Genomic DNA, 17,280 nt, shown 5'->3' on the forward strand with positions numbered 1-17,280 from the left:
GTAAACTGGCTAACGCACAGCCAAAAATGGATCTCCACCCAAGGAAACTCTTGTTAAGCGTTTGGTGGAATATTGTTGGTGTGATCCACTTTCAGTTGCTGCCACTCAATAAATTGGAGACTCGTGTCAGATCTGAATGAGAGTCAAAATTTGCTTTAAATAAAAATTTAATTCGTATTCAATTTATAGTTATCAATGCCAACAAGATTTGATCATGTCTAATTATGGAGGCTTTTTAAATCACCCTCTCTCGAACAAATAAAGTCCCAAGCGGTAAGTCTATGGATTTACGACTCTAAAATAAGGGGTTCAATTCCCCTTGGTGGATACAACAGATATCCCGATGTGGCTTTGCTATGAAAAACACACACGAACAACTAAAATATGAGAAACTGATTTGCTTGAATGTCAAAATTTCAAAATTAGAAGGTAAGAATTAAATGAGAAAAATAACTAAAAAGTGTAATGTAATACTAGTAACTGGTGATTTATTGTCTGGGGAAGTATTAGGGGAATGCTTTAGTGTTTCCACTAGTCAACTGAGTTAAGTGATAAATTAGAAATACAATTAAAATCAAATTAATCGAGCTTGAACAAGCGTGTATCAAAGCTGAAAGAGAAAATAAACGTCCCGAGGCCGAACAAGCCTGTATCGAAGCTGAAAAAGAGAAAGTGCAATCTTGATCAAAGCAGAAAGAAAAGTAACTGTCTCGAGGCCGAATGAGTCTGTATTGAAGCCGAGAACGAAATTACACTCAACTCTGATCGACCTAGGCAAAACGACAACTACGAACTCGATCAATATATTAAAGCACCATTGTTTCATGAAAATGAAGTTGATAAATACTTCTAACATTTTGAGAAAATTGCCCAAACAATGGAATGGTCCATCGGGAATGGTAAGTTTTATTAGTATGTTTTAACTGGTGATGAACAAGAAGCTTATTCTGCTCTGTCTCTGGAAGATTATACAAATTATAAGATTAAAGCAACTGTTCTCAAAACATACGAGTTAGTATCGGATGCTTTTCACCAAAAGTTTTCAGGTTATCGCAAGCAAGATAAACTTGTATGGAATTCATCCATGATAAAGAGGTTTAAATGGATTGATGGTGTAATTCTATGCATATTGGCAACACTTTCGACAAACAGACAATTATGTCTTTTTGAAGAATTTAAATGCTGTACAAGTGACAACGTCAAAACTTATTTGGATGAAAAGAAAGTTGAAACAATACAGAAGCAGCTTTTCTTTTCAATGCTTACAATTTAACACAATCGTTTTTCATAAAAAGAAATTCCTGCCAGCTAAGCAAAAGCCTGTACCTCTTTAATCCACTAAAGTTGAGGATTTTTCTGAAAAAAAATCCAACTCCTAGTTCGAAACCTTCTGACAGTCAGGATAAAACGTCATCAAATTATCAAAGCCTGTTTGCCATTTCTATAAAAACTGGTAATGTTATGTCCAATTGTTACAGTTTGAAAAAGGATAGGAGGCACACTCGGTGCGTTTCTGTCCACGTATGGACGTGGTTTCATCATATCACCCGATATTATTGATTTGGCCACTGATATAAAGGCTTATGTAGTTAGGGAGGAATTTATACCTTTTGTGTCTGTTGGTTCTCTATCTTTGACAATTAACACTGCTAATTCTATACCCATACGTATTTTACATAATACTGGGATGACTCAGTTGTTGTTAGAGGATATATTGCCTTTAGATTCGAGTACTGCCACTGGTGAGTCTGTTATTGCTCAGGGTACTGAGGGCGGTTTGGTTAATGTTCCTCGTTTATAATACTTAGTTCACATCAGACCTAGTTTCGGAACCATTTATAGTTGGAGTAAGACCTTCTCTGCCAGTTAAAGGTTTATTATTGTTGGGAAACGATTTGGCTGGGGGAAAAGTTGTTGCCGAACCATAGTTGGTTAGCGAGCCAACCACTGTTTCATATAAGGATGATGATGTTGAGGAGAATTCAGACGTGTTTGTTTCGTGAACTGTGACTCAAGCTGTGGCAAAGAAATTAAACCAAAAACAAATGATAGACTTGTTCAGAGGACTACATTATAGATTTGTTTCATTCATGATGTTAAGAAAAACACACAGGCTGAAGAATGATAGTGATGAATTTAAAACCCTACAACCCGAGAGCTTTCGAGAGATGAACCTTTCTTCTTCCGGGGCAATCCACAGATTTGTCTCAGACGTTTTTTGGACGTGATGGGGATCTTGTGTATAATTGTCTTAGAAACAATTTATTGGTGACAATGATGGATGTGAGAAATCTGGTTCAACTGGTGATGTTCCGTTTGCTAGAAGCAAACTGGTTCATAAGCAAGAAAAGAATCCATATATTTCTTCGCTATTTAAACATTCACTCCTAAAAGATGAACTGGAGAAAGTTCCATATGGATACTTTTTTAAAAAAATGTTGTGCTCATAAGAAAATCGAGACCACCAAATGTACTAACTTCAGAGGACTTGGCTGTAGCTTTCAAATCGATGTTCCAAAAGCATATTCTGATATATTGAAAGTTGACCATGATCTCCCCATGAGAGGACATGCGGGTATTAACAAAATGTATGACAAACTTATGATAAATTTTTTTTCGCCAAAAGTTAGGCATGTTTCTCAGTTTTATAAAAACCTGTCTTTCATGTCAGTTGATTGGAAAACCTAATCAGAATATTCCAGTTACTTTTTAGAATTCTATCCCAGCTTTCGAATAACACCTCATTTGTATGACTGTTGAATGGGTTAACCCAAGAAGATAAATACAAATGTTAAACACTTTCACGTGCTTTGTAATTTCGTAATCATAAGGTTATTTGTATTTATTGTATTGTATATTTAAGTTGTATAATTATTTGATAATGTATTATATTTAATATGCTGTTTGCGATGTATTTGTGTGTGTATAATATATAATATAATTAATACTGACGTTAGACAACTTTTAATTCTCTAAAGAGGAAGGTGTGAAGGATTATAGACTATTTTAATATCAGTGTTCGTTTCAGTTTAAAATGAATGTAGAAATTTATATAAATTATACTATTAAATGTGTATTGCACTAGTCCCGCCTGTTCTCTAAATTTGTAGAAGATTCTCGAGAGTAAGAATCAACAATATGTTTTACGAAAGTACCAGCGTATCTTCAAATATTGTTGGGTCAACTGAAATTTCTCGAACTTCGCCTAAAGCTTATAAATTGACGTATCAGGAGCCAGTATATTGTTGGGTCGCTACAGACATTATGGTATAAATCTCGGAAGCTATAATTGTGATAAACGCTTATTAATAGGAAAACTACAGATACAACGTTTTATAGGTTTCGAACATCATAAACCGTTTAACTTCAGAGAATTAACTTCGGATGTTAGTATTTCTACAAAGACATTGTATAATTTCGGCGGTGAAAAACTTGCGTGTGCCTGTAAAGCAGTTAGCTAGCTTCGCCATCAAGTGAATTGTACATGTGCGTATGAACAAAGAATTAGTTCGCTGTCCGTGAAGCGTCGATAAAAGATGCAGTTACTGACCAAATAGAAGACTTAGTATTGTTGGTAAGTATATAAAACTTTTGTAGATAATAACGGTTATTAGAAATAATTGTTTATAAATTGTGCTATTATTTGGATATTAAAATATATTTGTGTTAAGATACAAAATTGTGTGTATGTCTTGTTGGCGAAAATAAAAATTTTTTATATATACTGATATTCAATAAACTTCTATGTTCAAATTCCCGACTTTTTGGAATCGTAATACTTAACGTCGTAAATCAGACTCGTCTGAGATAAATTATAATACGTAAAATGGTATTCTAATTTATAAGATGTATGAGGACTAACGGTACTTAATGGCGTTAGTGTAATGAAGTTTAGGTTTTTGGACTAGTGATACCAACGACGCTAGTCTCATGAAGTACATGTTTGTTGTGTAGTGGTACAAACAGTGTTATTGTAATAAAGTACAAGTTTATGGAATATCGATAGAAACTGTAATTAAGTGTGGGTTTATGCGATATAAATGGTGTTCTAATCTATTTTGGGTATGGGGACTAACGGTATATTAACGAAGTACATATTTGTGGAGTAGTGTTACAAACGTTGCAATTCTAATGAGAACAGGTTTATGGATAGCGTTATAAACGGCTTTGTTTACTTGCTGACGAACTTCAGTTCTAGAAAGAAACTGGTAAAATTTAGAACACCGTAGAAAACGAAGAAACTTCACTTTGTGATTATGAAAAGCTCAGGCTAATGTCAAACTGCGGCTAGATACTAACATATTAAAAGTTAGGGTAAACTTTCTTCCAGAAATATAGTATTTGAAACGATTAAGATAACTGGTGTTAATCCACGATAACTTTTGTTAAAAGTAAGAAGTTAAAAAACGTACAAGGCTTTATCATAATATAATTGCGAAACGTGCAAGAATTAATTTGATACTGTCAATTTATTCTGTCGAATGATAAAACCCCATTGATGCATCGTGTTGCGCATAGTCCCAAGGGAAATTTTGTTTTTATATAAACCTGTTTACTTGAATTTGTATTACACTTGAAGAAGACAGGCTAATGGATTGTTGAGACGCGTAGAAACTTAAAACATTTATGCTTAGAAACCGTTGTGTTATATATGCAAGTCAGTATTAGTGCATTTCATCATCCAGGTTCTATCGTGAGTATAAAACAGCGCCTTCTATATTCACAATAAAAAAATATTTTCAACATTGCTTGATTTTTAAGAAACGTAACATAAAAATGCTCCAGCGCTTACAGACAGTATGTTCAGTTATTTTTATGACTTTGATACTGACTTTGAAGTTAACTATAGCACTGTCCTGCTTGTAAATCGATTGAAGATAATTAGTTTAGCATTAGATCTCGCAGTTCTTTTCGTTCACTTTCGAAGAGTTTTCCAATTATGTTAGCGGTAACTCTGAAGGCTTATAACGTCTAAAGTTGATTTTGATACCTTTAATGAGCAAAGTACAGGCAGTTCATTGTGCAGCTTTGTGCTGAACAACAAATACAATTACTCGACTTGAAGGTATGTATTTAAGATAAAAATTTATCGACAGATGTGATAAGATACAAATAGATTTTCCAGAAATACGTTATTTCTGAAAGTTTGCTTTATTTATGCCAATCAAAGACATCGCTAGCTACTTAAAAGACAAACTCTGGCTTATTGACCTACCACTCCCGAGATCATAGTTTTATGTTCTGATTTTAAAAACTCGAACTCGGGGATTCGGGGCATGGGTCCCGTGTGTCAGTGTTTAACTACGCCTCTAGTGTCAATATTTTAACGTATTTGTACTGTAACTTCATTGGATATAAAACAGTGGAAAATATGCGTCCTTACATATGTCTTGGGTAGAATTTTATCTCTGTTAATATTAGACATTTTCCTCTTCATTAATAAAGATTTCTGCTATCTTTTGAGGTGTTGCATCAACGCCAGTTTGGTGGCTTAAACATTTGAATGAACACTATCTGTGTTGAAGCTATTATATTGGAGAAGATTTGCTGTTCAAATTATATTGTATTTTTATATAAGTTATGTCAACATTCTGTATTTTGTCAGTGTAATTTTATTTTGTTATTGTGCACATGCTTTCTTAATTCCATTAGAGTGCGAGTGTTGCTAAATGGCGAATCTTGGTCAAAAGAGAAACAAGGTTAGGGAGTCTCGGACGTGAAGGAGCACAACCCAGCTTTAAATAGTTTATCGACTGGCACGTATGGTTTCACCGATTAGTCTTGCGTACATAGCAGGGTGGGTGCAAGGTCAATTCAACGTAAAGCGGTTCTCCTTGTATCTTGTGCAAGAACTTACAGAACAGCATCAAGCCACCCTTAGCCACTCACTGCTGCTTCTGTTTAGACAGATGCTATTAAGTATTATACATTCATATGTCTGTCGCCCTAATTTTTTCTTTTGTTGCGTTACTAGTTTTTAAAATTAACAACATATGTTCTATTGAAAAAAAATAATAAGCATCGATTATTTACTGTTATAACGTTATATAATATTACCTAATGCTACGTTAATATTGAGTATTGTAACTCTACATATTATTACTTGATATTATATGAATACTTAGTGTGTAGCTTGAAATCTTGAGTATTAGTTTAATTCTTTTAAACGTATAACTTTGTAAGCAACTCATTGAGAAGCTTAACTATAGTTAATATATTTGTATTCTGAATAGGCAAAACAACTGTTTTTTTTCTGACATAATCATTATGGAATAAAATATTTTTTTTTAAGTGTAGATAAATTTGGTGTAGAAGTCCTTAAATGTATAAAGCAATAACTGAAATCAAAGAGATTAATATGTAGAACGTGACATACACATAAATTACCAGATATACAATGGATAATTGAGAGTGATGGGTAAATGTTTAAATTTATGCAACTGAAATTGACATCTGTGTAGATTTTTATTTAAGTTGTGGTTAACAAACTTTGAGTTCTGAGAGTAGATGTCACTATGTGGTATGTAACTGATGGAAGCAGATAGGATTTTGGAAATTTTGTGATTGAAAAAAAAAAGTCAAATATTAGGTTATAAAAGTACATTTCTAAACTTTAAAGAGGAAAATGATATAAAGGTTGAGTAAGTATTAAAAGCCATAAAACTTGTGTGAAAGTCTGAAGTTTTTTTTAGAAATTTAAGTCAAACTGATGGAGCTTAGAGTTCTAGAAAGTTGAAATTCACTTGTAGTAGTTCTGAAACCATGGTACTGCAATGGGATAAACTCATCTAAGTGAAGTTAAGTCTGGTTTTGAATTGTGTTTGTGTTATGAAAAGTTCCTGTTCTAATGCATAAAGTAAGATGGGTTCAGGAATTGTTACTTAACTAATTATTGCAATTAAATAGTCTCACTTTTTTCCTTCATTAATTGGAATCTGTTACAGTATGCTGCTTAACCTATGAATACCACAGAATTGTTAAGCCTGGATTACACTGTCATACAAATAAAATAGTTAATGCATATAGTTTCCTCTTCACTAATTAAACAGTGTCAATAGTGTAGCTTGCCGCTTGGGGCCCACATGTAATTATTTTAACTTCTCCAGACTTCTTTAGTGGAAACTATTTTCTTTTATTGATATCATGATCCTTTGTTTTTTCTACAGTAGTTTACCTGGTATATAGATCATCACTTATAAATACTTCTGAAAAGTAATTGTTTCACCTATTCCAAGAAGCTAATTGTGGAAATATATACATCTTTTTTTCTTAATGTGTGACCTCTCAAGTGAAACATGAACAAAGTAACAACATAACTATGCACAGTTTACTACTAATATATCTATTTTTTTGTGTAACTTATATTTGCATTAATGTTTTATTGGATAGATAACTGGAGAGACAAGCTATTCCAAATGCATTTGGAAGCTATTACTGCATTTATTCTTCTCCAGAATTCTACTCAGTTTTTCAGGGATGAAAGTAATGAAATAAAATTATATGCACTCAAGGGAAAGTTATCAGGAAGATTACATTCAGTGTAAAGTTACATTGTCTCATTAATTGTTTATTTAATCCATGGAGTATGTTTGTTTTTATTGGTCATACTAACAAATCATTTCAAACTTTGTACTGTAAGTTTGTTTTTGTGGAAAACTTCTGAAGAACTTCTAAAGTAAAACATATTGTACCTAATTAAATGAACAAAGCTATTTGGTCATGTATTTCTAACTAAAGTTGTATTTGTTGATGATTGTTTCATACTTAGAGTGAAACTTTTCTTTTTGAAAAACAACTTTTGTTTATCTAACTTCAGTTTATAGTAAATAAAACTGAAGGTATACAAAACATGACCATTGTTTTGCTAGTTGTAGGTGAAGTTATTCTGTAATGAATTGTCTATTCTCTCTGGTGCACGGGAGTTATCTGGTAATGAATTGGCTGTTATTCCAGTTGCATATGTTATCTGGTAACAAATTGGCTTCTGTAATTTCAGTTGCACATACATTATCTGGTAACAAATTTGGTACTGTTTTTTCAGGTGTACACAAGTTATCTAGTTATGAATTGGCTGTTGTTATTCCAGTTGCATGTAAATTATTTGATAATCAACTGTAAAAAATTTCTAGCTGTCTCAAAGTATGGAAAATAATAAAAAAAACTTTGTAAAATTTTCTGTTATGCAGTATTTTGATTATTCTTTAGTGTTAACAGTTTAAATTAAGATAGTTTATTAGAACTTCTGTTATTCTTCCATAGTTATTGCTTTAATTCTGCATATTCATTTTGTATTGTCATACTGTTCTGATTAGAACTGTAATTTATCTAATGTAATTTGAACACATTTTATAACTCTCTTACCTCTGTTTTTGTAGGTGCAAAAGCAGCCATGTGCCTATCATATGGTACCCCTATAGTGGCCATCTTTCTATTTATTGTATTCATAAGTATTGGAGAGGGGAAGGCTGTGGCTTCAACTAGTCAAGTTTTTACCTTTGCTCATCCCAAGGCCTTCCTTAGGATAGAACCAGATTGGCCTTTACCAGAGAGAAGGGAATTGAGCTTTAAGTTTAGGTAAGGTTTTATGGAGTTAATAGTTTGTGACCTTCTTTTAGTTTATGGTACAGTAACTTGTTTTGTTCTTATTTACTTTTAGGACATAATATGTTTGTGCTGATTTCACTGAAATTTTAAATTTCTTATTCTTTCAGAAAACAGTAAAATGGTATACAGTAGTGTGTTAATTTTAACTAGTTTTTCAAAAACTGGGTAATATTTTTTGATGTTTGTGATATAAGATAGGAAGTTCAAGCTATTTTTGAACATTAAGTTTGATTATTTAGTGCATTTAGATCAACTTTAACATATAGTGTGCAGTCACCATAGTTTTAGTTGTAAATAGACAAAATGTTTCTTTAATGTTATAAAACAGTAAGCTGAACTGACATGATTAAATTGGGTCGTGGACAGGGTTACACACCATTTCATAATTCTGGTCTTCTGTTTAAAATGTCTGTGCCTAAATTTAAAGTAGGGTGGATCTTTATAGTTAATCATAATTGGAATAAAATATGGATGTAGGACAACATTTAATTATGCATTAATTTCATTATTTGTTTCCAGTAAATTCTTCTAATTTCAGGTTGCAATAAGAGTCTGTAGCATACAAACAATAATTAATAATAGTATTTAACTGTAATATGTGGTAAATAGACTTCTAAGTAGTAAAATGTATTATCTATTACAGGTTTTCAGAAAATGAGCAATACTAACATTATTATAAAATATTGTAGTAAATCTACTTCAGTTTGGTAAAATACCATAAATGTTAAAAAATAAGTTGAGAAATAATTTATTATAAGTGAAATTTTTTGACAAAAAATAGGAGGTCAGATAAAAGACATACAGTAGTCTATGAAAATCTTAATTTTTAAAATTACTTGATGAAATTAAAATGCATACAAAAATTCTTTGAAAAAATGTTAAATGTAGGTGAAAAATGAGATGTTAAATTTATAATCATGTTTTAGCAGGTTATTTAGTTGGTTTTGTGAAGAAATATGCTTCTAATAGATGTACCTTGAAAAAGAAATTTTGAATTTTCTAGTGAAATAGAAAATCTAAATTTAATAAGGCTTATTGCATTGCTTTTAACATTGAATTCTAACATATTTGGGAGAAACAATACAGTAAAGTGCAGATTTATTTTTTAATGATAACTTAAATGAATTTCACTGTGTAACACAAATTTTCCTTTCAAACTTTGCTTTTGTGACCTGGATAATGAAATTTAGAAATTAACCTATTTTACATGTAAAAACAGACAAATTTGCACATTTTCATTTACATAAGGTTTGAATAAAACAACATATGAAACAAGATTCATATGTATTTATGCTAAAGTTATACAAAAATGAACAAAAATGTTTAGAAGTGAGTAGTTTTTCAAGATTTGCAACTGTAAGGTAAATCGCTTTCACGTATCAGCCCCCAAATATAGTCTCCCATCATGTTTTCATTATATGCTCCTAGGTAGCAGCGTTCAAAGTCCAATATAACTTAGTGGAAGCGCTCGCCTTGCTCCTCTGAGTATGCTTCCATGTTCTCCTTGAATTTATCAAGATGAGCATCAAGGATATTGACTTTCAGGGACATCCTGCAGCCCATTTTACTGTAGTTCTTCACCAGAGCCTCAACCAGTTCCACATAACTTTCGGCCTTGTGATTGCCTAAGTAGCCCCGAACCACTGCGACAAAGCTGCCTCAAGCTTTTTCTGTCTTCCTACTGAGCTTCTTGGGAAATTCTGTGCACCCCAGGATCTTCTTTATTTGTGGTCCAATGAAGACACCAGCTTTGACCTTTGCTTCAGATGGCTTAGGGAAGAAGTCTTGAAAGCTGCAGACTCCTTATCAAGAGCTGTGACAAATTGTTTTGTAAAACCCAATTTTATGTGCAATGGTGGGAACAATACCTTCTGGAGGTCCACTAGTGGGTCACAATTGGCATTGTGCCTCCCCACAGAGAACTCGGTTCCTTGTGGCCAGTGCTTCCTGTTATAGTGCGCTGCAGTGTCCCTGCTGTCCCATCCCAAAGGCAAAGATAACAGAGAAACTTGGTAAAGCTTCCTTGGAGACCCATCAGGAATGTCATCATTTTGAAGTATCTGATAACCTCCCAGCCATACTCATCATACTTCAAAGCTTCAGTCAAGGTTTTGACACTGTTGTATCCCTCTTTGAGGTGCACCGAATGAGCCAGAGGAAGAGACAAATACTTATTTCTGTTATGGAGCAGCATAGCTTAGAGGATTCTGGATGAGCTATCAATGGAGAGGCACCACTCGTGCGGGTTACAGGCAATTCAAATTGCCTCGCACAAACTGGATACATTGTGGTAGAAACAGAGCCCACCTTGATGAGTGAAGAAGCTTGAAAAATGTTGGTGACACTTTTTCTGACTTGCGACTTGTACACTTTCATCCAACAAATCCCACTCCTTAAGCCTAGCTGTCAAAATCTTGGCATTCAATTTTATTGAACCAAGATCTCTGATCAAGTCATTGAGGTCTCTTTGGTTGAGGTAGTATGGGTTTCTCTCACCAGCTGCATCTCTGAAAGTGTAATCTGGATCTTCAATGTGTACCTCCTCTTCTGATTTGCTGTTGTCTTCTGAGAATGGCTGCTTTTTTCTGGTGGAGTGGGTACAGGGAGCTCAGGGCAGTGTAGTACTGGGGCAATGGATGATGAAAGGTCTGGATAACATATAGCAGATGCATTCTTGTCAGCCCGACATTTGGAAGGGTCCACCATGCAGAAGTAGCAATTGCTTGAGTGTTTAGTGGATTAATGCCAAATTCTTGAAATAGCAAACTTCATGGTTCTCTTTTTTTCCCCTCAACATCCTGCAAAAGAGCTAAATAAAATTGTGAAGAATAAATTTTTCATCCACAGCTAATGTGTAAGAGGTTTATGTAAAATAGTTTGTGATATGTTTTCTATACTATTGGAAATTAAAAAAAAAATTAAATTTTCAAAGGTGTAAAATTTGTATGATATAAAATCTTATTATTCAAGCAAGCAAAAATTGTCTGTTTTACTTTCTAGAGTTTTTTTGCAGTGCTCACAGGTAAATGAAGTGCCCAGGGTTTGTCTTGATAACATGTCGGGGGACAGGCATGCTGAAATATGCCTTATAGGCTTCACACATTTTAGAAGATGCTGTCACAGAGTACATTTTCACTCTGTCTTGATAAATTGGCCACATGCATAGCAGAATGGGTCTGGAGAATGCTTGCAGCTTCTTGATGCTATCTCTGATAAAATCAGATAAGTCTATGTTCACTTAGGCAGCAAGAATTAAACTGAAGTGGTGAGTAGTGAGTTCCTATATATATAACTTTTAGAAAATTCTAAAGGTTCTTGAATATTCTCGAAAGTTTGAGGTTCTCTTTCAGCTACTCATCACTGAATCTACCTGGAATGTTCTAGAAAATGGGTAAATTTGAAAATTGCATTACCCAGGTCACAAAAGCAAAGTTTGAAGACAAAAATAGGTCTTTTCCATTTACTTTAGGCATAAGCAATTGGGTAATAACACTTGTTTGTCCAGGAACAAGAAAAAGTAAAAATTTTGTTATACAATGTTATGCATTATAAAATCTATTTCTGAACTTAATGAATTTTACTACTAAGGGATTAACATTTTTTATTCATTAGTAATTTGTATGATCAAATTGATGGTATGAGTTTGTATTTGGTTTCTTTTCTAGTTAATCTATTTCTTTGTTTTCATGAATAATATTTTGTAACCTATTAATTCATTATGTTACTGAAGGTATGTGGGTGACAATTCCCTGTTCAAGGCACAGATAACCATAAAATTCTTAAATTCATAGTTGAACATCAGGAAGATCATAAGCTTCCATTTTAGACACACTAATTCATAATTATGATGATAGCTTTAAATGCACACACAACATTTACTGACCTTTATTTAAAGTTCACAAGCACATATGAATTTTTACTCAGTTTGAAAATGTAGAAATATTTGTATGCAAAAATGTTTTTCCAATTCATGTGATTGTTTAAATATTCAGGCATAATTTAATCAAACAAACAAATTCAGTAAACTACCAACCAATGAAGTTTCTAAATGTTGAATCTATATAAGCTTGTTATATTGGTAAATAATATTCTTATCTTTAAAAAAACTGTACATCTTACTTTGTAGAGCATGGAGGACATCAGCTTAAATATTTTTTTCAGATATATAATGTCATTTCTTTGTTGAAAAAGTATCATGATTTACTGGAAGAAAGCTACTGACACTGGTGAAAGAACATGCAAATTTAAGAACAATAAATAAATCATGCATAATGGAGGATGCCTTATGTGAATGTGACATAATCATCCATTCAAATTATTTTAAGATATTAACAAGGGTAAATGATGAGCAAACCTGTGTATAAAAGAAAGCTTACTCATTCATGAGCAGGATGGTTGAAATTTTCAATTACTCTTTATTTTGATATAGCTTGACTTGGAGTTCATGGTTAATTGTGAAAGGAACTATAGAAGTGTATTGATTTATACTTTTAACTGTTTATGTATGACTTTTGATTAACCCTTGATTTCCTCATCCATTATTTTTTATGTAGAGACAAAACCAATTTCCTAAAAAAATAACAGTGAGAAGAGTGTCTTAAACTGCTAATCACTCTGGTATTGCCAACCATCTGGTGGGAAACTTAAATATTATTTTAAGTGGGAGGAGTGTATGTGAATGAATGCTTTGATTCTAAGTGATGGATATATCTGGATTCCCTACTAGTGTGCACTTGTTAAGTTTATCTTCAGTGTTTAATCGTGAAAGATCTTTTGTGTTGTTTCACTTAGTTGAAGGTTTGACCTTAAAGTATGGCATTCCACCTTAAATTTAAAGGAAGTGCTATACTTTATTGTGGGAGCTACTAACAAATGGTTTCACCTCTTTGTTATTGTGGTTTTGTTATTTGAGCTTCAGTGGGATTTGTACATTTTGTTTCTTTCCATTACTTGTATTTGATCTATTCAGTCATTTAATACTGGTTGGAGAGTTGAAGTGAAACTAAAATTTCTGTTAGTACTCTTTCAATTTACCTCACAATGAAGGAAAGTGTCCAGATTATTCGGTTTGTTCTCTGGTTTTTGTAAATTATATTATTTTTGTTTCACTTTGCTACAGATTACAGAGTTTATCAGCTATTGATGGTTGAAGGTTTATAAAGCTTATATGACTAGTACAAAATACATCAGGTAGTTTGAGAGAGATCTCTTAAAAACCAGGTCTTTCTCATCCTAATAAGTTCTTTGTTTCAAAGTTCTCTTCCCCATTGTGTTAAAAAAAATATGCTTATAGATTTTGAAATGTGGTTGTCAGACTATTGGGATAGATTTAGTTTTTGCAATTCCTCTTTCCATTAGTTTTAGATGATTTTTGACATATTGAATTTGTAAATTTGATAGGTTTTTAATGTGTTGATGTTTCTTTTTCTTCAATTTAAACAAAAAATCCAAGAGTCTAGAAGGTAGATTCACTAAACCTTTTTTAATTTACTGTAAGAATGAATAAATTTAGAGATAGACTAGAATAGAGAATTCTTTTTTAAGGGTGCTCATAATGCTGACTATTTAGGAGGAGCAGTTTGATGTTTAAAGTTAATCTGTATTCATTTTAGACTAACACTAACATACCCTGAAATGTAGATCTTTTTTTATTTTTGTAAATGTGAGTACTTTATTTTAAATATGTAAGCCAATGTTTGAACCCTGCTATTATAAGTAGAGATGAGTGATTAGTGGTAGTTGGTGGTGACTGATTATTTGATGGATTTGTTAATGAATTAGATTCAGATAATTGATTGCTAATTGCAACTAACTCTCCCTCTAAAAAAAAAAGTAAAAAAAATGGTAAGCAACCTTTATAACATTCCCAACCAGAGCAATATTCTAAAATTATTTTTGTAGTATTTTCAATCACCTTTGTTTTATTTGATTATCCCATTATTTAAAATATGCAGAAATTCAACACTGATTTTCTGTCAGTCAAATAAGTTCATAATTAAAGAATGAAAACACAATGGTTATAATGTTTTTCTTTAAAACATCACAGTTGCAATGACAAAAAATTAAGTAGTGATCTAGCCAATTTATTTATGCACATTACTATAATAGAACAAACAATAATATTCAATGAAGATTTGCATTATCAGAATATTTTGGTACTTAATCTGTGTATTAACTGTATAGTAAACTTTTCTGATGTGATAATGGTTTGAACATATAAACAAAAGCTTGATTACAAAAACTCCAATGAAACCATAGTATATCTATTAGTAAGTAAAAAAGAGTAATTTTAAAAAAGAAACAACAAGATACCTTATGTAATCTCCAGAAATATTTTATACTGTGTACATATTCATGTGAAGAAAAAATTTTAACTGTAAAAATAATTTTTAAACATGTTTATTGTTATGTGATAGTCTAATTCATGCTCTATACAGTCATTTTTAAATTTGATATCTCTTTTCAAAGCTGTGTTTATTACTAAATGAAAGTATAAGAGAAGCACTGGAAAAATAAATGGGTAAATATCTTTTTAAGGGATGATGAATTTTTTGGAATAAGCAATAAATTCGAAAATAAAAGTTCAAGTGGCTTGTTTCGTTTACAGGCAAATTTGTAGCTGTGCAAAAATGGAAATTTGAACTTTTTAATGCTTTATGAATTACTCGACATCATTGTCAGAAAACAATAGAATATTGATTCTAAAATGTTTTGAGTGAAAATTGTTGAAATATAGTTAGAATTAACATATAAAATATACTGACCTTTGTGTCAAGTGGTGGACAAAAACAAACATTAAATGTCAGAATAAAACTTTCTTTAGATTCCAGGCATAAATGTTGTTACATTTTTAACCTCCAAATTTATAAAGGAAAATGCATTTTAACCCTCAATGTAACTGCATTTTTTAGCATTTAGAAACAAATTTTATTCCCTCTCTAGTCACATATAAAGAGTACTGTGTTATCATTTCCAGACCTAAGAGTTCTGTTATTTCACATATTTTTAATTATAATGATAACAATGTTTGAGGCTTTTGGTGCTATATCTGTAACTACACAGTTACTTCAGCACTTTGTAACTTACAAAGAGAAATAATCATAATCATGATCCATTTTATTCATTAAGGAAACAAATACATAACCCAAGAATAAAAACTAAACAGTGTTTTTTTTATATTCAAGTGTCCTAAATTGAAAGAAAACTACATAAAAATTAGAATAACATCAGTTATTTTGTAAAATAGGTTTTGATAGCTATAATTATATCTTACAAAGTTTGAAAACCATCAGGGAATAAATTAAGATAAAACTAGAAAATCTGTTTAAATAATGTAGTTTTATTGTGTAAACAAGTAACATTGTTTAATTTTTCTTCACCAGCTGTAGTAATGTTACATTTTTTACAACAGTATGTTATTAGTTAACCTTTTGATAGTTAACCATATTACACTGCAACAACATTTTCATGATTTTTAGAGTATAAAAGATGCTTAATTGTAATAATATATTATTCCGATATGGTACTTGCCTCCCACAAGATTATACATTCTTCTGTGTTGCCCTCTATATGCAAACCTTTTTTTTAAGCATGCCACTAGCCTTTTGCTCCCCCTGTTGGAATTATTACATTTCAATATGTGTCTCATGCAAATGATTGTGTGTCATCTATTTATCAGTAGTAGCATAATGCTCATATGATGTATGTGACTCCCTTTACATTCCTTTACCAAACCTTTACCTCTTGTTAACCATCTTTTAAGTTCAGTCATTTTCTTTTGTGCTTCATGCTTCCCATTTCAGATTCAGATGACAATATACAACATGTTGATGATTTTGATTGTCTTTTTCTTTCTTCTGAGTTTGCTGTTTCTTGTCACTTTTCCCTCGATGTGGATTTCTGTATGTGGTGAGGGCACTTCCGAGGGAAGGTTCTGTTCTTTCAGTTTAACTCTTCTGGGATCTAAACATCGATTCATGTGTTTGCCGTGCGTGGTGACCTGTGAAGGTCCTACCCTAACACATCACTTTGGCCTTGAATTCCTGTAGATGCATGGCCTTGGGTTGGCCCCCATACGGTCAATGGGCTGGTCCAGTTGGGCTAGGGTCAACCTAGTACCAGAGTTGGATGTTCTCAACAGGTGTTGTGGGCATTGTATCTGGTGCTGGTGTTTGGGTATAGTGCTCACGAAACCCAGACTTTTCTACAGTGTCCTTGTTTGGCACTGTAGTGCATGACCTCATAGGGTTCCATGGTGGGTGGGGTCAGTGGGCACTGAAATGTAGCTTCTTTGTTGTGGATGCCCCTCTTTCTAACAAAATAAATAAATATGAAAGCTTTGAAAAAACAGATAATTGGAAAACGACCATACATGGACGACTCTGTTGTACAGTCAACATTACAGCCAGATTCTACACCTCGATATCTGATTCTCCATTCCTTATCTGAGAAATTCTTGGTGCAGTTGTCTCCATTTTTCATTCAGAAGGGATTAGAAGGACTTCTGGCTCCCCAAAGTCAGTAAAGAAGTTGTGCTCTAGAGACACTTTGGTGGAAACATCTTCACAACAGATTATCAAACTCTTCTTGAAATCAAAAGCCATTGAGGCTAAACTCATTGAGTTTAGTTTCTGTGTGACTTTGAATTCTTCTAGAGGAGTTGAAGTTGAGAGGGGT

General features: G+C 32.6%; 1 protein-coding gene across 10 annotated transcripts in view; it reads left to right on the forward strand.

Annotated features, from left to right (window-relative positions):
• Positions 1-17,280, forward strand: part of axo (axotactin) — a 202,924-nt gene that overhangs the window by 36,724 nt on the left and 148,920 nt on the right. For 6 of the 10 annotated variants that reach the window (XM_076473773.1, XM_076473775.1, XM_076473778.1 and 3 more), the window contains one exon: positions 8,376-8,574. In XM_076473773.1, coding sequence (XP_076329888.1) covers positions 8,390-8,574 — 185 coding nt within the window. In that variant the 5' untranslated portion in view covers positions 8,376-8,389. Of the gene's footprint in view, positions 1-5,682; positions 5,920-8,375; positions 8,575-17,280 lie in introns of those variants that run through there. The other 4 variants (XM_076473772.1, XM_076473770.1, XM_076473769.1 and 1 more) reach the window with 3 other exon arrangements.

Source organism: Tachypleus tridentatus, chromosome 12 (genome assembly GCF_004210375.1).
Source record: "Tachypleus tridentatus isolate NWPU-2018 chromosome 12, ASM421037v1, whole genome shotgun sequence".
Taxonomy (NCBI): domain Eukaryota; kingdom Metazoa; phylum Arthropoda; class Merostomata; order Xiphosura; family Limulidae; genus Tachypleus; species Tachypleus tridentatus.